The sequence below is a fragment of the Solanum lycopersicum genome, chromosome 2 (assembly GCF_036512215.1).
Source record: "Solanum lycopersicum chromosome 2, SLM_r2.1".
Classification (NCBI taxonomy): Eukaryota; Viridiplantae; Streptophyta; class Magnoliopsida; order Solanales; family Solanaceae; genus Solanum; species Solanum lycopersicum.
This window is the reverse complement of record NC_090801.1, coordinates 53,349,256-53,372,429: the sequence shown is the minus strand read 5'-3', so window position 1 is coordinate 53,372,429 and position 23,174 is coordinate 53,349,256. Positions and strand designations below refer to the sequence as shown.

Here is a 23,174-nt window from a genome sequence, read left to right as displayed (position 1 = left end):
TCAACCCAAAATATACGTTGTTTTTTTTTTGAAAAAATTCTAGAAGTCAATATAACTACATTGTGAAATAAAATTTTATTAAATTAACTTAATATTTAAAAACCAAATTCAGATGTTAAATACAATTTAAAAAAACCTTCTATTCTATCTGTTTTAATTTATATGGCATTTTTTATTTGTTGAAAGTCAAACAGTTTAAATTTGATAAAAAATTTTACGTATAAAATATTTAATATTTTTTTAAATGAAATTTATATATTTATAAATTACGTAAAAAATATTAAAAATCAAAATAATTAATAATTTAAAATATTTAAAATATATATAAAAAATTTACAATTAAAATTAAGTTTATTTCAATCTCAAAATTCAAAAAATATCAGAAAAAATTCTTCTCACCATAGTAATTATCTGATGAAACAGTTGTGGTGGCAGTGTTGTAATTAGTTCATAAACAAGTGGCAAATCACAAAACTCACCGTTCTCTTTGGCTATAAGTAGCAATTTTAACAGCACCAGTTCCGTTCAACAGAAACTCCATTTTTCTCGGCACCAAATGGGTTCACAGCCAAAAAAATCGAGTAGCTTGCGGCTAAGGAGATCGAGAAGAAATTCTTCCGTGGAAAAACGGTCGAAAAATGGAGTAGTTAACAACAGTAGCAATGCCGCCGGCGATGATAATTCGATTTCAATTTCGGAAAAATTGGAAGCTCTGAAGCAACTTCTCCCAGTCAACAATGGCGAACTAAAAGCAGATCAGTTATTTGAAGAAACAGCTGATTATATTGTTCTTCTCAGAACTCAAATCTTCGTTTTACAGAAACTGCTCGATTTTTGTGACGATGCATCTGGTCAGTCCCAACATATTAATGCTGTATAGTTAGTAGTAATTATTTCCTAATCGAATTTTTATTCTTAGTAGTTAGGTTCTCAATTGAAGGTCAGTAGTTACTAGTAATTTATAGTGACAAAAATCTGAAATACATTCTAATTTTTTTTTTTTGAAATTATTGTTACGATATAGTACTGATAAAATATGTTCCATAAAATTTGATATCGTAATAATAGTTTCAATCAAAATTGAAATATGTTTCAGATCTTCTCTTAGTTATATGGTAGAGTTCTACATTTCTTTGAATCTTTCTGAGTTTTAGCGCTGCTGAGCGTATATTTCTGTAACGTCCCTAATGGGAATATTTCATTCAGATAAATTATATATTATGCTTTGAACAACTCCTTTTCATTGTTCCCCTTTCATGATTGGAAGTTTACTTCTCCCAAAGAATTATTAGTCGAGAGGTATTAGATAGCTCTATAATTATTTATTGTATCGTTTATATCTTAGTAATAAAATAAATATATAGTTTTTAGATAATTAATTTGGTTTTCAACCAAGCGATTAATGAAGATACATTGAAAAGTAAAAAAAATTTGTAATTCTAGTAATGTTGATTATATAGTCAAAAACATTTGTAATTCTAGTAATGTTGATTAAAAACTAATCTCAGTATTTTGGGACATTTTCAATGTTTTTTACACAAAATAGTTGTAGAAAAATAAACAAAAATGTCATGTAAACTTAGATTAATATAATATATAAATATATTTTTTAATTTAGCTTTAATTAATTGATATTTATGTCGTTAATGAGAGGGGAATATAATGGGTTTGATGTTATGGTATCACATGCTTTGTTATCAATGGCTGTGACAAGTAGTACTACCACTACTAATTCCCACATGTGCACCATCTCCCTATTTATGAGAGTCGAATGAATGTTTGAATGGTCACTCGTACGGGGTATAAAATTGAATTAAATTATAAATTGAGTTAATTGAAAAAAATTTGAGTAGTAATTTAGTTTGACTTGGTTTAATATTGGAAAAAAATCCCGATTATATTTGGGTGGTTTGATTTCAAGTAAAAAAAATCAACTCGAGATTAAATCAATCCGATATATATAATTTTAAAATTTTATTTTATACGTAAAATTACTTATTTTGATATAATTTTTAAATATCACTTATACTTTTTCATAATTTTTATCTTTTAATATATTTATTTCATGTTTTGAAGTTATAATTCTTAATAATCTAATAAAGATTATAATCTATACATGTTGGTAATTATAACAAAGTCTAAATAAAAATTAATTTAATACTAATGCAAAAGAAAATCAAATGAACACTAAGTATGGCAATAATACTAAATATTTTATATTTTAGTTTTACATAGATTTAGACAATTAAAATACATGATCTAATTTTACTTCTTTTAATATTTATTCATGTAACTAATACTTTCTAAACTTATTTTAGCATGATTTAGCACTATAAATAATGATCAATTTCATTATGACTTATTAATTTGCAATAGTTTTTTACGCGATTTTATTATTATTTTTTGTTGGATATTTTAGTGTCATTAATCATATCACATTTTCTGTTATTTTCTTGAGAAATAACTTGGATTGTTGCATTTTTGTAGAACTAACGAAATATTTGAAGTAAAAGTAATTTATATGTTTGTATGAAAATTTTATCGAAAAAACTCGAAAATAAAAAAAAACCCAAAATATCCAAAAAAAAACCGAAGTTGAAAATCGAGTTTTATTGATTTGATTTGGTTTATAAATTTAAAAATCCGACACAAATAGTTTGATTTGATATTTGAAAAACCCGAACCAATCAGGTCATTTACACCCCTGATCACTCAATTTATAATAAATAGTTATTAAAGTTACTTTATTTTATTTTATTCTAGGTAAGTTATTTAACTTTGCCTTAGCTAATCTGATATCAATTGGTTGGACTTGAATTTAATAGTTATTTCTTGATTTGTCCGTTAATTAAAATTATTATTTAAATTTTAAATTATTAACAATCTTAAAACACCATCTAGTTGATCAACTAAACTTAAATACGCTTTCGATTGGTCACATGATATACAAGTGGTCTCAAACTCTTCTATAAGAGCATGCACTACATAAAAAATGAGTTTTAGCGGCTATTAGCACTCTTTGTATATGTTTTTAAAGGCTTTAGTGACATTAGATATAATGACACTTAACTAATGCCGATACTAAAGACTTTAGCACTCTACATTAATGTGTCTATTTATCGCTGCTAAAAGTTATTTTTGTTTAGTGATGGAACTTTTAATAAAAAGTCGAGAAAAGTATTGAAAACAACTTAAACTTGAAGAGAATTTAGGAGTACAGTTAATCAAGTAAAAATATATTTTTAAAATTGTCAATAGTTTAAATCAAACTAATAATTCACATCAAATTTACGTCAAAATTAAAACTGTTTTCATACCCAAAATGCTCACTTTTAAATTTGCTCATGTAAAACAAATGTGGTCAGATTATGACTTTTAAACTCATTGTTTTTTATGCCAGATAAGAACACCTAGTATTATAAAAGGATGAAGACAATGTCTATAGTTAAGAAAACTAGTTAATACACCATTTAATTTATAGTAAAAAATGTAACTACTAATCAAGAAATTGTTTCAAACACAACAATAATATTTTCTAAACGAGTTCCAACATTATATTATAAAGAAAATAAATTAACAACGTAGATTAAACTATTCTCACCACATGTACACAACAATTAATATTACTAGACCACCATAACTAGAAAACACACCCAAGATTAAATTAAATAAGAATACCTCACATATTACAAGTTTCTATACTTTTGAAACTACATATAAAGGATATAAATACTTATATTTAACTATTCTTAATGGATTAATGATTTATCGTATAAGGAAATTGAGTATTAATTGTTATCCCAATTCATTTGAAATGGGTTGACTATATAAAAAGTGTCTCATATAAAATATTTAAGTAATGAACTAAGAGAATATGATAGATTAGTGACCATTCAACACAAGTAAGTTTGTAATTTCTTTACTCTATTTTCTCGAAAACACAATTACCAACATTAGAAATGTGCTCCATATAAAAAATATTTTTCATAAAAAAATGTGTTTGTGGAATTATTTTTTTTTGAAAAGTAAGTGTGGGGATGGAATTAGGGGCTAAAGATGAAGTGTATTGAAAGGTGAGAAAAATACAATATTTTAAAATATTATTTGTGGAACTTCATTTTTCTACTTATACTAGAGAAGTCATTTCTTCTTCTTCTTTTTTTAAGAAATTCGTTTTCCAAAAAGAATATCTTTTCAAACTTTTGACCCTCGGCGCCAAACAAATCTACCATAAGGTGATTTTCAGGAAAATATAATCGAACGACAATCACTATAACAAAGATAATTTTTATCGGCAACAAAAAAGATATCTTAATAAAGAGTGCTAAAGTCTTTATCGGCATTTGGGAAGTGTCATTAAATTCAATTTCGCTAAAATCTTTAGGAACATATATAAAGAATATTAATTGCCGTTTTCTAATTAATTGCCGCTAAAGCTCATTTTTTATATTGTGAATGAATGAAATTGTATATTTCCAAAACTATTTAATATCTCCAGTATGATAATTCATTGCTTGATATAATTTCAATTTTCAACATGTTCATTTCATCTAGTGTGTCCATTGACTAAAAGCACATAAAAAAGTGGATCTGAAACATATATATCACACGTCAACATTCAAAAGATTATATGGAAAAACATTAGGTTAAATTCTTAAAGGTGATCACTTTTATTCAGACAATTATTGGAACAATAATAAAGTGAGTATTAATTATAAATTAAATGGAGACAGAAATATTAGTTCTTTCCTTTAATATTTTTTGGTTTGTTTGTCTTAATATAATAATGTGAGGCTCAAATTAAATAGGTAGAAAATAAGTGAAACATAAATTAAAGCAAAAGGATTATCTTTGACACATCAAAAACTACAATCGGCCTTTGTAAGAAATTAGGGAGGTTTGTGACGATTTTTCTATCTTTTCTACCGTTAATTAGTATTCTTATGCGTGATGATAATTAATTTGATTGTTGTCATCTGACTCTATTATGGATTTCCGATGTATTTTAAAACACATTAAATTCGTTCATTTTTACTTGTTATAGTTTTCTTTTGTAGAATTAAATTATAAAAACTGTGACTAATATTTTACGATGTATTTTTTCATTATATTGATATGCAAAAAATTAAAATTTATAGTACTTTCATATAGTTTTTAAATATTGTTTTTTTTATTTTTAATATCAAAATAATATTATCTAATTAAACTTTGAAAATTAATCAAAAATTACCACTCGAAATTTTGAGTCAGTTTTAGACATTTAAGGGACAATTTACAAAAATTAGGTGATTTCCTTAATTTTTCATGTGTGTTAGCCCATGAATATTTTGATGATATGCCTTCCGAATGATTTCTTTATGAAACCTATAAAGTGTTACGGAAAATTACGTATAGTCTCACAATTTTCAAAGACTATTGTGAGCACTTAGGGGCTTATTTACACGAAGAAGCCCATAAAAATTTATGTGTGTTAGCCCATGAAAATTTTGATGATACGATGACAAATAAAAATGAATAAACGGATTAATAATTAATGGTAGTCCAAAAAAATCAAGAGAGTAAAATTTTTTACCTTTTTATTGCCATGTGGTCCAAGATGGGTGCTTTTAACATTGTTGATTCTGACACCATCTTGGACAAATGAGTTTACAAACTGAGAAACAAATTACATTTAAAAAAACAAACAAACATAAAACATAACACACTTGGTAACAAAATGGTAAAAACCCACACTTACAACACATTAAAAAATACATGAATTTAAGCAGAAAAACACACAAATCTTCCTTCAATTTCCTATGATGATTTAATCCATTCAATAAAATTTATCAAATTTTGGTGAGACTTTCCACCTTCTTTCACTGAGTTCATATTCATTTCCTTGATTTGCATAGCTCTTTTCTTGAATACATCATTCCCTAACAATTGTTCCACTTTAACCTTAATTTCTCCACAACTAATAATCCCATTATCCCCTTTCTTTAGTCCTAATCCAACTTTCCATATATCACAAACATAACTTTGGTTCATAAATTGGTCAGCAAAATAAGGCCAACACAAGATTGGAACCCCGTTACTCATTGCTTCTATCGTCGAATTCCAACCACAGTGACTAACAAAACAACCTATACTAGAATGACTCAACACCTTTTGTTGTGGTGCCCAACTCACTATTTTCCCCTTTTGCCTCCCTATTTTTTCTTCAATTTTTTTCAAGAAAATGTCACTTTTAGTATCTAGAGTAGTAGTTCTCACAACCCATAAGAATGGTTTGTTTGATAGTTCAAGCCCTAATGCCAATTCTTGAAACTGAGTTTCATTGAATATTGTGAAGCTCCCAAAGGCTACATACACAACTGAGCATAATGGTTGTTGATCAAGCCAGTCTAGACAAGTTGAGTCCTCGGGCCAGAACGATCCGGCTAGTGAATTAGGAGATTCTCTAGAAGATATAAGGGCTTCTGCTTCAAGTGACAACGCGTTTGATTCGAGTGAGTTGTTTGAAAAAAGTGGACCTATAGGCACTATCTCTGGTGCTAGTTTGAAGGCTCCTGGTTCAAGATCATATGTTGAGTTGCAAATAAGCCAATCTGCTGATTTCACAGATTTATTGTTGTGAACCAACATGTTGAAAATGATTTTTTGCATTGTTGAATTCCCCATGCTTGTCCAAAGTAAATCTGATGTGTTCATGATTGGCATAGTTGGTTCAAACTGAAAAGTATGATCTTTTATTCTTGGAGTCCCTGCATTATAGGGTTAACAAAGTTTCACTTGTGGATACAGAGATTACGTTTTATGCACCGATGATATGAGTAAATAAATCTCTATGATAAGTATTGATTGTTAACCTGGTAAGAATTAGTAATAAGGATGTCCACTAAGAAGTTCAAAATATGAAAAAGTAAACACTCGAAAATTAAAAGGAAGTTCAACATCTTCTGTATAAACCCCTTCAGTTATTTGGAAAAGTAATCACAGGGGATTCAGTTGTTTTTTACTTCACCCTTCAGGAAGGCGTAATACAACATATCACATACTAAACTACACCGATATTATTAAAAAAAAAAAATCTTTACACAAGTCAGTAATATGACTTGACCCAAACATAAAAACATAGATTAGTATAGAAAAGTACTTACCATCATTGTCAATCAAGCCATCATGAATCAACTTTGGAATGTTAAATCCAAGTATCAAATTAGCAGCTGCAGCAGTTATAAAGGCTGCTCTCTTAATTCCCATTTTGTCTGCAAGTTCCAGAGCCCATCCAAGGCTCTGATCAGCAATAATGCAAGTAATCCTTTCGTCTTCCGATACATTAGTTACTTGAATCAACTTCTCAATTTTTCCAGGCATGATTTTAAAGATTGCTTCAGATAATTTACCTGGCACATTCTTATCCTCCCCCGATTCCGATTCATCTAAAACTGAAATCAGATGAATCTGATCATGCAAACTATTTTTTCCTGATAAAGAATTCAGAATACTCTTGTGTGTGGACTCTGTGTTGACAAAAGTGATCTTGAAGCCATATTTAGCTAAGGATTGAGCTAGCTGCATTAAGGGAATAACATGGCCTTGTACTGGATATGGTATTATCAATATGTGTAGTTTGCTCATTCTTGTTTCCTAATCTTTGATGTTCAAATGAAAACTAAACTTCCTAGGTGTACATTTTGGTGGAGAGAGTTGGAAATTTATATGGTTTAACTATTAACGGACGACAAATTTGGACCATTTTTAGTAATACAAATAACACGATAATTGAAACAAAGGAAATAACATGTAATTCCAAAATCGAAGAATAAGATAATAAGAGAGTACTGTTAACAATTATCATACAGTATGTCATATCACATAAGTTAATTCCAATAATTATCAACTTTGGTGTTTTGTGTATGAAATTGAAGTTGAGGAATCTTGTACCATTTCTGTTACACCAGACTACAATAATTTTTCAGTATTTAATAGTCAAGTTTCTTCTTATTTGGGGCTAATTTAATAGTGGGGTTGAAGTCCAAACAGAGTAACGACAGCTTTACCATTAATAAACAAAGAGATCACATCCAAAATAATGCCCCAGCTGATATATCAAAAATAAAGTTTGTGTACCAGAAATAATAAACTTATTATTCTAGAGATAGACTAGAAATCAACAACAATAATATAAAGTATGTCAATAAGTTCAAATGGATATTAGATTTGATTATAGAACCGCTGATACCATATTTCAATGTATGACTATCTCATCTAAAAGCTTAAACTGATAAAACACAGCTTTATTAGTTAATGATATTAATGTATAGATTGTTTATGCAACAAAATAACAAATGATATAATAATGCACGAATACAAACCAATAACATCATAAATAGCCATTGTCAAATAAAAAGCCCACCCCAACATCAGTTCTTTTTTATTATTCTTTTCATTTACTGATGCAGGAATTCAAAATCTCTGATGTGAGGTATGATGTATTATAGTTACAACATGAAAGCATATATATAGACAGAATACCAATAAGAACAATGCAAGTCCAGAATAATATATGTAGTATTATTGCCTGAGCCATATTTGATATTCTGGTCCTTTATCGACAAACTTTTGCCAGGTACCATCCAAATGAACTTCTTTGGAAGGATTCCAGTCCAAATGACCAAGTTTCATCACAAGAGTATCTCCAATCTGTGCAACGTAACCATCACCGTTTGCATGATATATCTTTAACGGGCTACGACAATGGATTCCAGCTCGTCTACGTGCCTCAATTAACTCATTTATGACATCACGGATTCCAAATTCATAGAAATGATCGTAAAATATTACAGGCTGCAATGACGAATAGAAGCTAGTAAGACTAGGTTATAGCAAAACAACATAAGTTAAAGAGCTCATTGTATGCGTGTAAGGAGTCCACAATTCCGCTAGCACACTCATGCAGTACTCAGTTTGGATCTCACTAGTCCCTTCTAGTTTAAAAGCTACTAATGTAGGTGAAAGGAAACTAAATGTTATTTGGTAAAAGAAAAACAAGGGAGCTTTATGTCACGGACTTAGAGTATTTGCTAAGACTCCATGCGGCACTTGACACAACTTACTCACGAATCTTTCACGATCTTCTAAGCTCAAGTAAGCCTTTAAGACTTAGATCGCTAAGAGAATGTAAAGAAAGACTTAGAAAGAACTTTGAAAGAAGGGCTTGTATTATACTTGTAAGATTTGCTTACAACTTTGCTTGGTTGGATTGTTGGATGATTTACAAATGAGAGCTCTTCTATTTATACTACCTCCTAAGGGCCTAAGTGTAATAAAAATTACTCTACAAGTCCCTAAAGTAATTACACTTTAGTCCATATTCTCGAGAATTCCACATTTTCTAGAATATGTTAAACTCTTCCAAAAGTATCTAAAGTATTCTAAGGAATTCTCTAGTCTTCTTGATTAATCTAGAAGGTTCTAGAATTCTCCGCAAACGTCTCCACAACTCTAGCCCCTTCCGCCTCTTTCCGATGCAAAATTTAACTAGGATGTGGCGGGACGTCACATTTAGCTACTCAATTTACTTCGGAGAACAATTTTTTCTCTTCTCCTTCTTAAAGATCTACCACAAAAATCAACGAAAACAAAGATTACCGTTCCAGGGTGGGTTAAAATATATGCATATCCTTGAGTAAGCTTGTCCCGAGGAAATGGCCAGTGGCCCTGAAAGAAAGGAATATTATTTGTTATTACATGATAAGATGTTTGGTATTAACATGTCTAAATCAGAATAACATTATCCGATTTGCAGCAATCAGTGAGTAAATGCATGAAAGCAAATTACGTATCAGCTCACGAAGCAGATAAAAATTACAATTAAATAGTACATACAAACAATAAACACTCCTCAAAGCAAGTTGAAGTTGGCTATATGAATTCTCAGTGTCCATTTAGGCTCATCTCTAATAGTCCATGGCAACTAATATCCAAGTCACTTAAAAAAAATTATAGCTCAGATATAACTATGAAATTTGCTAAAGACACTTCAGATACCTAATGTACAATAGATCAACTGAAGATCGTTACGTACTCTGCAAACTTAACTCTGATAATTGACCTCTACCATTGAAATTGTATGCGAAAAAATAAAGTTAACTAGTTCCATTAGGCCCCAGTCACAAAGAAAGATTCGTGTGGAATTACTCTGCTTTTAAGGTATGACGAATCCCACATCGGTGATAAAAGGGATGGGTGGTCTTTTTGTTTTGCTTGGACAATCCCCACCTTGTGAGCTCGCTTTTGGGGTTGAGTTTGCCCCAAGATCAATTTCTTAACATGGTATTTCCCGATGTTGGATCCCCGTATTAAATTGGCATGCTCCAGATGTCTAGCCCGTGTGTGTGTGTCTGTATGGTGTGTGGGGGGGGGGGGTGTCCCACATCAACAGTAAAAGGGATCTGTGGTCTCTTTCTATAACTTGGACAAGCCTCACCTCTTGAGCTAGCTTTTTGGGGTTGAGTTAGGTTCAAGATCCATTTCTTAACACAAGGTAAAACATGTAAGTTGGATAGAAGGCACATACATCAAATGTAGGACAGTGCAATCGAAAATTAGTAAGTAAAACATGGGAGCATATGTGAGTAATGACGGATCCAGAAATTCTAACAAGGAGATTAAAGAACATAAGAATATCACACTTGGAGGAACTTGCAAGCTAAAGCAATTTCTGAATTGCCTAGCCGCTACACTTATCGTGTTTCTTACATCAAGGAATTCAAAAATAAAAATTACCCTTAGATCTGCCACTATATGTGAGGGAGGCAGTAGGGTTGCGTGTGTGAGTGTGTATGTGTGTGTGTGGGGTGGGGGTGGGGGGGCAAGTATCAAATGATTTAGGCCAAGATATAAGACGGTAATCAAGTCAGCCTTAACTGCTAGCTAGCACTTCCATAATACATGTCTCGGTTAGCTAGGGTACTAACTCTGATCTATGCTCAATAGATCCTTCCGCCAAGTTTTGTTTTGGTATGCAACATCATAGACTAAACATTATCACTTGGTGAGCTTAAAGTTCAGAATTTTAAATCTCTCAAGCCTGAATCTCATGCTTCACTACTCCGTTTATTAGATTTCCAACAACAAATGCGAGTATAAAACTGCAGATTGAAAGTTTATGGATCAGATATGAAAATCTAATATTATATTATCAGAATATATATTTGGAACATACACTACAGAATACCCCAAGATTTTGGTGTTCCATGAACAAAGCAAAATTTTACCAGAAACATTCCTCAAGTTGGCCAAAAGATTGAGTGGTTCCCTCTAAAATTATAATTAACAGATAACATCTCCGTCTCCAAAAATTTAGTTCTTTTTGCAAAGACCTTAACATTCCGTCAAACTTCAACAGAACTGTCATGTGCACCTCATGTGAACGTTCTCCTTTCCCCTTTTCCAGGAGAACTTCTGCCTCTCCCATCCTCATGCTCCTTTTCCCCAGTGAGAAACATTACACATGCCTCTGGGAAACACCAAGGTTTCAGAAAAGTCATTTTATGAGGCTAAATTTCATTGCTCACATTGGAGTTGTTGACACATGAAGGTGGATATACATGCGCTGACATGGAACAGTCTGGTTTTGTAAGGTTTGATAAATGTTTGGCATGCAAATTCAGATCTTTTGAATTCCTAAGGTGTTTGCTTCAATGTCTTTCAGCTCCTCCTATTTCACATGTTTCCTGAGATCATCATCCCGGGTGTTTGCAACAATCAGAGGGTTCTGACCAAGGCTAATGAAGAAGGAAATAGTATTAGTTACGCATGAAACTATTATCTTAAGTTTCAGACTTTGGGCAATTTATTTGTGTATTTGTTTCTTTGGGCCAGTCTGAACCTAGCATGCTTTCAAGTTTCAACAGTCACTTAACCGAAAATCTCACGGCAATAAACTTTCCTTTTCCAGAACAGAAGTGCTCAAATTCTGGAGGCCGTGAAAGGCGAGTTTAAATGTACTTGTATGAGAGGGCTGCCTTGGTACTTCCATGTCTCTGACATGAGGTCTTAAGTTTCTTTATGATGGAGTATGGACTATGGAGATCCCACTTATGGTTATCCTGAACCTTCGGCTTCATCCCTCAATATACCAGCTACAGGAGATTGATTCGTTGTTGGAACAGTTGAATCATGCTGGCAGTTAAGAAGAATGGTGGGAGAAGCTGCAGAAGCTGATACTGTTCCTATTCTGCGAGCCGAGATGGAAAGAGAAGAAACCAAAGCAGAAGAAGCAGAGTGCTCATGTGCTGCTTGCATGACAGTCTCTTTATCCGAAAATGACAATTAAATTTGGGACCAAATTTGTTAAGATTTTTGAAAGTGGAAGGCATACCAGACGGATCTACTTTAGCTTTTGGCCAAAAACTCTGAAACAGAGGTTTATAAAGGTGAATGTTGACATATTCAACCTCCATGGCAGTGCATTTAAGTTGTAGCATGTCTCACTGAATGAGTGAGAGCACAAGTAGGCATGTACATCTGTATGTTTGTGTGTGCGCTTGTTAGAGCAAGAAAGAGAGAGGACCTGTGTGGATCCAGTATCATGATTCTCCAAAAATGTGACAGCACGTGAGGGCCACCATCCCATCACTCCGGTTGGCTTGCCTTGAGGATCAATTAACCTCCAATATTGGTTATGCAAAGCAGAATGCAGTATACCCTGCCAGAAAAATATCATTCACCAACAGGTTGAAAAGCTCATTAAAACCTTTCTGCACTAGTATGAAGAAGCAATTTAAATCTAAATCAGGAGGATGAAAATATTTACCTATAGATATCTTAGCATGAATTGATTATTAAAGGTTGATTTATTAACGAGTAGATTATGTGGGACAATAGATTACAGGGAACTATTATTTCCCAGGTTAGTGGGATAATTCTTGGTCTTGGAGTATGATACAGAAATCTACAAACAAAAGATGTTCTAATAGAAGTACCTTTGTTGTGACATCGAATGCTGAAGAGCTCCCACCAGTAGCATTGATCCAGTTAATTATGCGTTGGCGATGGGCATCTGGATGCATCAGAAGTCAGAACAACACAAATCTACTATCATAAGGAACTGGTGGATTTCCACATAGTGGGATTAGCCTCTCAATGTTTAAGGACATTGACACGCCTAAATAGTACAAACGATGAACAGTGGCTAGCACATGAACAGTGGCTAGCACATGAACAATGGCTAGCACATAGCTGGAGAAAAACCACCTTTGGCTATTTGCTTGAACAGATTGCAAAATTCCAACTTAAAAGAATTTGCAGAAAATGAGAAAATCAGTTGCACAACCTAACGCTGTGCACCACACATGTCAAAATATTTCTGACTAAATAGTCAAATCTACGGTTACATTTAAATAAATCTCACCTTGGTTGTAACACAAATTTCCACCTTCATAAGCGAGACTATCCCAATACTCGCCAATAGAAAATGCTGGATTTGATGCTTCTATATATTCTTTCACATATGCTCCTGAGAAGCCCCTGTGGACAACAAAGCGCCTGTATTACTACATGTAATAAAAGTCGTTTTACCAAGCAGAAAGATTCGAAGGATTGAGTAGATCATCCAGCTTTTAACTATCACAGAGTATCTACGGAAATAGAAGTTAAATACTCCAGGAATTAATTAATAACGGTGCCATGTCAGTTTCTTCCTAACATCTCATTCAAAGTGGCCCATACATTTTCATTCTGGCCACAACATTGGTTCTTAGGCGATAACCAAAGGATAATGAATTACAATGGAGATCAAAATTAGTATGAAAAATAGCTCTACGAGAGATCTGTTGTACGATATATGATCACTATTTTCAAGAATTCTATATGAGGAATCGAACATATGACTACAACTTTCCACCTTATCTTCATTTAGTTTCCACCATCCATTTAAGGGAGACAGAAAGAAAGGCAGGCAGACAGAAATAGAGAAAAATTTAACAGCTGGCCCTATCAAATTTCAGAAAGGAAAAGCTAGTAGAATAAAGAACAAACAGGAGATGCAGTAGAACCACATATTACAACCAAACACTTCTACTTTTATTCTTCTAATTCTCAAATTTTCTAACCAGTATGATGCAAGGTCAATATGTTTACAGACACTTGAACTTGTATTTTGAATGGAAGACCGAAGTACTAATTTCAATAGTATTAAAACCAACAAGCATTACAACTTCACCTAACAAAGTCAAGGCGCCACCCATCAAAACCAACATCATTTCGGAGCCAATTTAGCCACTTTTTTATATCTTGTCGTACAAATTCCTGGGAATGATCAATATTTGGTGCGGCATGAAATATATCACCTACACTTCAAACACAGATAAAGAAGGGGTAAGCAGAAAAATCATATAAGAGGAAACACTAATTGTCTATTCTCAGAAGTCTATGAAGCTCATCAAATCTGATGCAGGTGAATAACAAGAGGAAAGGCTCAAAATAATCCCTCATCTTCAGGTTAAGGCTCAAAATGATCCTTGAGTTTTCACATGGAGCACTAATAGTCCCTGATGTTCGCAATATTGGTGCCCTTTTGGTCCTATCCTAAAATTTTTTGCCTATTTTTTAACATTAATTTTGTCCAAAATTTTATACAAGGGATGTCCAATCGTTTTTTTATATATTTAATAGAAATAATAACTCTATCCGAGAGAAGGTGATAAGAAAAACACCTTGTTTTGTTCAGTAGAAATATTACTGCAGCTAAACTAAGAACATCTTAACATATGACTTTGCAGGAAAAGAAAAAATTATACTATTGCACGTGAAATTATCGTGATGAACCTCTCAACTTTACCTGCAATATGATTTCTACTAAACAAAACAAATTATGTTTTTTCTAACATTCTTTGATATGGATTTGTTATTGCTACTAAATATATAAAATGACGATTGAACATCCCATACATAGGTTATGAATAATCAATGCAAAAAAATAGGTAAAATTTTGAAGGAGGACCAAAAGTGCCCCAATATTGCAAACATGAGGGACTATTAGTGCTCCATGTGAAAACTCAAGGATCACTTTGAGCCTTAACCCAAAGAAGAGGGACTATTTTGATCCTTTCCTCGAATAACAACATTTTAGAGAGAATCCTGGAAACTCAAAAAAAGTCAAACACCAAAACTGGACTAAACTCAAGATAATTCTTCGCCTTCACCATGCTACACTGTCATAAGCATATCAAATCTTGCAAATACCTAAACAAATATGAGCAGAAGCTATACACATTGGTGTTATCAGAAATGAAAGTACAATGGAAAGATGTGACAATATAAGAATATTTTGCCGAGTCCTTAACATAATAAAAAAAACACATGGTTCAAGGCACAAATAAGAATTGTATATGAGCAAAGATTTAGACAATTTAAAAGAACACAAGCATTTACAATGCTCAGCAAACAGGATCCCATTAACAGAATAACTTTGGTTGTTGCTTTACTCAAAGACTGAACAAAGATGTGACAGAAAGATAGTATGTTGTTCAGTTGCATAGACAACTAAGGGAGTATCAAATGCTGGAAGCGTATCTCCATAAATTATCATTAAGATTGCACGAATGAAGTTATAGCAGTTCTCTAATATCTTAATGTTCTTATATATTATATAAACCTTTTCACATCTGGAAATAAAGCACGTGATATTTACAAACAGACCCCATATCATATGGAGCATTTATGTATCATGGAGAGAATTTATACCACTTGAAGGATTTCCACGGCCTTGAAAATTTGGGTCATCACACACAATTGCTTCAGGTCCCCATGCAAGCTTGCCTCCAAAAATGTTCCAAACACCATTCGGACTCTACAATCAGCCAATCGGGTGAGAGACCCATCGAGACTTGCAGTATAAGTTTGAGTCAAAAGGGTCATTACACCTGTAAGTTCATCTGTGACTACTCCAGAGCAGTCTCTATATTTTTTTCATACAAAACGTACAATCTCAAGGAGCAGATGAATTACACATCCACAAAAAATTGGGTAGAGATGGCAATGTTAATTTACAAATATGTTCTTTCATACAGACATACAGAGAGGATATAGGCAATTATGGAACAAAAACCTTTGTAATAGATAAAGCAAACTATATACATTGAACAACTTGGACAACCTTAACAGTTAACAATGCTGTGTTAAATGATATTTAAATCACTGTCAGCAAGAAAAATGGAAAGGTACTCGAAGAATGACTTCCAAACAACTCATACTTGTTTATCACTCCTTAGTCTCCCAACAGTTTATTGTGGTAGTTGTTTGAAGTAGGTATTTTGTTGTAGTGGTTATTTGCAGTTTCTCATTCCAGCAGTAGTTATTTCTTTGTAGTAGTTTGCATTTTCTCATTCCAGTAATATTAGGAAGCCATGTCCTAGTTTCTAATGGCAGTTATCTTATTAGTATTGTATTTGAACTGCGTTTTCTCATTCCAGTAATATTAGGAAGCCATGTCCTAGTTTCTAATGGTAGTTATCTTATTAGTATTGTATTTGAACTCTATGTGTATCGCATGACATCTAAACAGAAAATCATTTCAGTTTTTAAGTACTTTATCTCGAGATTGCAACTTCTTTCTTAACGAACTAGCAATATAGATTGTGGAAAAAAACATTTGATTTCATATTGCAGGCTGCAGTGTACCGTAACTAGATCCATATCGGGGGACCGGAACAACATGCTTCTAGAGCTGAAAGGTTCCTTCATAAACGTTTTATTTCCAAACAAAACAAAGCTAACAAAATCTCAGATATATTATGAAAAAAGAACTGTAGTTTAGAAAATGATTACCTGTTTGTGAGCACATCGATGGTTCAAAACAACATCTCCTAAGGCCTGGAAACACATGCAGAACAGCTATAAGATAAACCACATTGTTCTGCACCTATCAGTAGCTTAATAATCTCTACATAATTCAAAAATTACCACTTTGCTGTAATAAATTACATGATATGCACTAGTAGCAGAAACATAGCAAATTTTATTTTGATGCATTAGCAACAGACATATGTTACTAGTTAGCGAAAGCTAAAACATAACTGCAAGCAACTAACATGTATACTCAAGCTGCGTTGACGTTCAGTTCATGCAAAAAGAATACATGAGAAGAACGATGTAATGCTCAACTAAAGGATCAGGGTAACTGTCTGAATACAAGATATTTGACTAAAAATGCAAGGAATAACAAGTTAATCACTAATTTTATACAGACCAGAAGATCTTGGTTATGCATCTCTTCTATACAGCCTTTAAGCTCTTCCAACGAACCATAAGCAGAATTCAAGTTGTAAAGATCAGAAGGCATGTAACCTGCACTAATCCAGTGTTATTTACAACAGAACAACGCACCCTGAAACTTATTTAACCAAATCTTTTTGATGAGGATTTTTTTTTCATGTGAAGTTATTTAATTAAATGTTTGTATATGAGGTAGTTAATTCAGAAGGTTAAGAAGCATTTTTCGCCCCATCTAAAACATTCAGTTTTCATGAAGATTGTTCAATTATTAACAACTCTTTCGAAACAAATAACAAGATGATGTAAGAATAATCATCTGTAAAAGGATATAAATTGAGAAACATATGTTGTTATTAGCAATTTCCCTTTGGCTTCAAAAGCTAAATTGATCAAAGAGGTCAAAACCTTGAGGAGCAACTGATTCTGTTGGTGGTGGAAACCAAACCGATGTGATACCGCAGCGGGACAAATCAGCAGCTTTATTAGCAAGCTCAAGATACCATTGTCTTCTCCAGCTTTCCCAATTGAAACCTTGGAACTTCAAAATTAAAGAGAGCTTAATAGATACTAAGGATTGAAAAACAAGAGACCCACATGTAAAAAGAAATAGAGCAATAGAAATGATAGTGATGTAATGCCAATGAAGAAACAGGTGTCCTAAGGGAAGCCCCTGGAAGAGAATGAGAATTTCAGATAAACATTGACTGCAACAAGAGCTTCATAGAAGTTTTGAAAGCCTTGAAATGAATTTCTAGCCATTTGATGATGATGGAAATTGTGGTGGTGGTAGTGCTGGTGGTCGTGATAATGATGATGACAATGACAGTAATAACAATAATAATGATGATAAAAAGCAATAATAACAACAACAACAATAATAATAATAATGACAATTAACAGTTAAAACACAAAGTATATAACTTCCTCCTACCAAATTGAACATCTTAGTTTAACTTTGGTTATTGAGAAAAGCGATAAAGAAATGATTATTTTTACTCTTTGGGAAATATGTGGTGCATAATAGCTTCCGTGTTCATCTTGAATAGAACAGAGAAAAGGTTGTTTTGCAAAGAGTTTAAGTTTTTTTGCAAAGAATAAACGTGGTTCCATATAACTTTCCAAGACAGTAAAATATTCTCAAAGGATTTTATTTTAAGATAATAGATATGGAAATTGATAACTTTATGCATCATTTGGGAAGTATCACGAGAGAGAAATAGAAGATGTTTCTAGGGAAAAAAGAGATGATTTCCTATGTAAGATACAAGTGTTTACAGAGAGTATTGGCATAGTGGAAATCCTGTATTCACCACAACTGAGTTTCTGGACTTGTTTGAGTCCGCTATTGTATAATATTTGTATACTGTCCAGCTTCTTTTTGTACTTTGCAGTACCCCCTTGTACTGCTATTGTTAATAAAATTACTTTTATCTTATACAGAAAACAAATCAAAATAAAAGCTGGTATTACTGACCACAATCTCTCGTCCAGTACCCGTCCCTGATTCTGCATGCAACAAGTCATATTATAATGATTAAGCATTTCGCTTAGGAACACTGATTCGCAAGTAAAATAAAGTAAGATCATCCGACATGAATAGCTGCACCTAATTTTGTTTCTTCTGGAGTTCTTTGCCATTTAACTGTCTTCCGTTGAAGAGCACGTTCCAAAGCCTTCCTCTTCTTTTCAATAACTTCTTTCTCAATCACATGCTCAACGAGCGCATCTCCTTCCTTTAGCTTTTCTTGGGCAATAGACCATACTTCATCGGGTTTAGGCAAGTCCAAAGTTTTAAATCCTGATGTCATGACCTCAGATACATGAGTTTTCCTAGGTGGAAACCTGGGACGGATAGAGCGTATCCTCCGTGCCATCCACTCAGGTGTTGGCCTGCGAGGGCCATCAGTTAAAAGTTTCCATTTCAGTGAATCATCATCCATAAGAAAATCTATTCTTCCACCATTAACTCGATAAATAGCTTCCTCATCCCCTTCTTCTGAACAACTTCTCCTTAGTAACAAATCCTCAGCCATTTCTGCTCTTTGTCTCCATGTTTTTGAAGCAGCTTCAGCTGCTTTTAAAGATCTCTGCAGTGCTTCACATCTTCGCGTGTATGCCTCATCTTGTGAACGTGCTGTTTCTTTTGCTGCTTCAATGGCAGTCTTCATCCTCTCTAGCTCAAGCTTAAATGCCTTTGAAGCTGCCTTCTTTTTCTCCGTAGCATCTTTTCTCATTTTCTCTAATGATGATTTTATTTCCTCCTCCTGTTGTAGAGCTGCTTTTCTGCTTGATTCCTGAAACTCAAGCAATAACTTCTCAACATCATTTGCACGGAGTTCGTATACTTTTGCTTCTTTGCGTGCTTGCTTTAGCTCTAATTTCACCCTGTCAATCTCATTTCTGTTAACCAGTAATTGAGACTCCAAGTCATTCAAAGTGTTGCTTAACTTGATATTCTGGGACTGGACTGTTACGATCTCATCATCCCGATCCATATTATCTACAAATGCAGCCATGGCATTTGTTGTATGCTCTCCAGATGACTCAGCTACAGCTAAAGCCTTTTCTATGGCATCTTTAGACTGTTGTAGAACATAGGTTATGGCCCCGTCAGAGGCAGTCCTTATTTGTTCTTCAATTTGAAAAGCAGCCTCTGCTGCAGAAGCTTCAGCAGCTGAAACTCGTAATTGTGCATCTTCGAGTATGTGAGAAGTTGCCTGCTGAAAAGCAATCTCAGCAAGCTTCTCAACTTGAACCGCAAGTTCAACAGCATCTTGTTTTGCCAGGACCAACTTAGATTCCAAGTTAAATTTCTCCTCCAAAGACTCTTCTAGCTTACGGTTAAATAGAGCTTTGGCTGACTCTAGTTCTGATATGGCCAAATCCTTATCATGCATTACGGTGGACAAATACTCCTTCTGTTTAGCCTCAGACCGAGCTACCTTTTCAAGCAATTGATCTCTTTCCTTTTCAATGGTTTTATTTCTGGCTTGAACATCAGATAGAGATTTCCTAGTTGCCAACAGTTCATCATCATCAATCCCTACAACTTTACTCCTCCCTAATGAATCACCATCCTCATCATCTGTGAGAGCTTCAGTTGAATCATCCTGAAGTAACAAAGTAAGTTTCAATCGTAGTAGTTGCCCATACGGCAATGCCCAACTCAGTTAAATAAAAAAAATGATACTGATAGAAGGCATAGAAATGTAAACCATGCTCGAGAAAACAACATGTCTTGGTTTGCAGAGGCAGGCATCCGCGAACAGAACTCTGAAATAATAAGACCGTCACCATTAACCTTATTTGCATCACTAAAGTTTTAAACTTTGTACAGTACAATAATATCAAACCTTTTCCCAACAGAACGCCTTCTATAGATCGTGGAATGCGACTTAACAGCAACAAATCGAATAGGGTCATGGTGTCTGCGTGAAGAAATAATAGTGTGCTGTTGAACAGATCCAAATAATGCATCTGGTAATGTGCTTGTGCCCATATCTTCCTGTCAAGAGATCACTAATTTATAAAAGGGCCAATTCCACAAACATGACATCAATCAATCAATCTACTACAACTCAATCCCAATCTTGTTGGGGTTGTTTACATGAAAGTTCTATGGCATAACTCCGACATAATAATTTGTTGTGGAACTGCACTTATTCTGATTTGGTTCATTAGTTACTTGGTTTTGATATATAAGTACATTCAGAGCTAAACTCTTATTGGTCAACATAAGATTAGTTATTTCTGTTATTAACTAAAGCTAACTTCTAAGAAAATGATACACAAAGGATACTATTTCTCAAGTTACCCAACGAGAAATATCCGTACTCAACCAGTTTCAAGTAATGATATGATCTCCGGGACTTATAAGAAATCAAGGTACACTTCCAAGCTACATTAGTTTTCTTCAAAGATCCTAAAGTCAATTATGACATTAATGTCAAAAGACTATTGATCATATACAAGCTATGAATCTTCAATTTCCTTCATTTCTTTGTATCCACTCTCCTCTATTAGGCCCATTTCATTCCATAAACATACTACTTCAACAAATTAAATTAAACCTGTTGAACAGCATAACCATAATGTAAGATCCTAAAGTCAATTATGACATTAATGTCAAAAGACTATTGATCATATACAAGCTATGAATCTTCAATTTCCTTCACTCCTTTGTATCCACTCTCCTCTATCAGGCCTATTTCGTTCCACAAACATACTACTTCAACAAATTAAATTGAACCTGTTGAACAGCATAACCATAATGTAAGATCCTAACGTCAATTATGACATTAATGTTATAGGCTATTGATCATACACAAGCTATGAATCTTAAATTCTTTCATTCCTTGGTATCCACTCTGCTCTGTTCAGGACCATTTTATTCCATAAACATACTTGCTTCAAATAAAAGTAAATTAAACCTGTTGAACAAGCATAACAATAATGTAAGACTACTGAAGAAGAACATGAAGATAAAACGGGTAAAAAAGAACAATGGCGATGCAGCAAAATAAGAAAGACACAAATAATACTAACACTAGGTAATCAAATTCAAAGCTTCATAATTCGATATGAACTCAATCAGAAGATGTTTGATACTCGAAATCGCTCAAACGAAGAGCCCTCATTGAATTTTCAGATCTCTCAAAAGGCTGAAAGCGAACTAAAATGGATGAATATTGAAGGGGAGCTGAATGTACAGCACTATGGCGGAGCACAAAGCTGTTCTACTTTTTTTAACTTTTCAGTTGGAGAAAGAAAGGCCACTGATTGTTTAATGAGTGTGTTGACTCCATTCATGAAAAGACACAACTACCCTCTACAAACACCTCTTTGATCAAGATTTTTAATTTTTTTATTTTGCTATGAAAATTTCAAAAATATAAATTATATTTAAAAGAATACTTTTTTTTTATTTCACTGTACATTTTTTTTTTAAAAAAAAAAAATAATGATAATTAAATTATATTTCATGTTTTTTAGGGATATGTTCAAACTTCAAACAATCAAATATTATTTGAAAAAAATATAATTAAATACAATTCTATCTTCAACTTCTAACTTAAAATTTTTCAAATAAACCGAAAAGATATTTGCAATAGTTTATAGGGAAAATTACATGGGATGGCAAACATCCTTAACGAATTATATAATAAGGGTATAGTTTAATTTATTTACTTTATACAATTATCGTTTTTCTTTTTTTTTTGTCATAATTAATGGGACTCACCACCTATATTTTATCCAATCATAAAAAATCTTTATTTTGATATTGTATATAATTTTATACAAATTAATGTTATCTCTCTTATTCCTATTCCACCTCTTTCTCCTATAATCACTCCTTCTATCCGATTTTGAAATTCAAATTGGCAAAAATTTCACTTCTCCCTCCGGTATTGATTTCTACTTTCACAGGTAACCGCCAAAATCTAGCCGTGAATTCATTTTATTTATTTTTTTTCCTTCTTCAACAATTGTATATGTATTGTGCTTTTTAGTTTTTCATATTTTTTTGTTAAAATAATCTATCGTTCTTATCAGATTATAAGTTCTTCAAAATCAGAATGGATGATCATCTTAATCTATGAGGAATACCAGAAGTATGCCATTGCATGTCAATTTTGTTGACAATTTACCCTCGTTTTCAATGAGTTTAACCCAAGATTTTGGGGTTTATGTAGGGTCTATGACAAAATCCAAACAAGTCCAAGATGAACAAGCAATGAAAGTATTGAGATCCAAGAAAAAAAATGAATCAATGACAGTTCAAAAAGTTATTGACAACGTCATAGCTAGCGGCATTAAAATTGTCGAAGGAGGTACAAAGAGGAAAGCAATAACCAACAATTCAGAGTATAGTGATTTGAAATTCACGGAACCGAGGAACATCAGGATCG

At 33.0% G+C, this 23,174-nt stretch overlaps 2 protein-coding genes across 5 annotated transcripts; both read right to left on the bottom strand.

The window, feature by feature from the left end:
- Window positions 1-5,550: 5,550 nt before the first annotated feature.
- Window positions 5,551-7,945, bottom strand: LOC101248741 (UDP-glycosyltransferase 83A1-like). Its single transcript, XM_004233334.5, has 2 exons — window positions 7,143-7,945; window positions 5,551-6,746 (listed from the first exon to the last, which is right to left on the bottom strand). Exons 1-2 carry the CDS (start codon window positions 7,621-7,623, stop codon window positions 5,797-5,799), a joined length of 1,431 nt encoding a protein of 476 aa, XP_004233382.2. The 5' UTR covers window positions 7,624-7,945; the 3' UTR covers window positions 5,551-5,796.
- A 322-nt stretch (window positions 7,946-8,267) lies between these two features.
- LOC101249042 (uncharacterized) lies at window positions 8,268-22,088 on the bottom strand. 4 transcript variants are annotated; one of them, XM_010318823.4, is made up of 16 exons: window positions 21,811-22,024; window positions 21,590-21,695; window positions 20,619-20,770; window positions 20,481-20,538; window positions 18,872-20,375; window positions 18,740-18,771; window positions 17,671-17,803; window positions 17,240-17,337; window positions 16,819-16,863; window positions 15,736-15,841; window positions 14,213-14,339; window positions 13,403-13,518; window positions 12,975-13,051; window positions 12,563-12,697; window positions 9,637-9,705; window positions 8,268-8,832 (listed from the first exon to the last, which is right to left on the bottom strand). In XM_010318823.4, exons 3-16 carry the CDS (start codon window positions 20,762-20,764, stop codon window positions 8,560-8,562), a joined length of 2,919 nt encoding a protein of 972 aa, XP_010317125.2. In that variant the 5' UTR covers window positions 20,765-20,770; window positions 21,590-21,695; window positions 21,811-22,024; the 3' UTR covers window positions 8,268-8,559. The 4 variants fall into 4 exon arrangements, with proteins under 4 accessions (XP_010317125.2, XP_069149553.1, XP_004233383.2 ...); XM_069293452.1 differs by having other exon boundaries at window positions 20,499-20,538; XM_004233335.5 differs by lacking the exon at window positions 21,590-21,695 and having other exon boundaries at window positions 21,811-22,088.
- Between the last annotated feature and the right edge of the window lie 1,086 nt (window positions 22,089-23,174).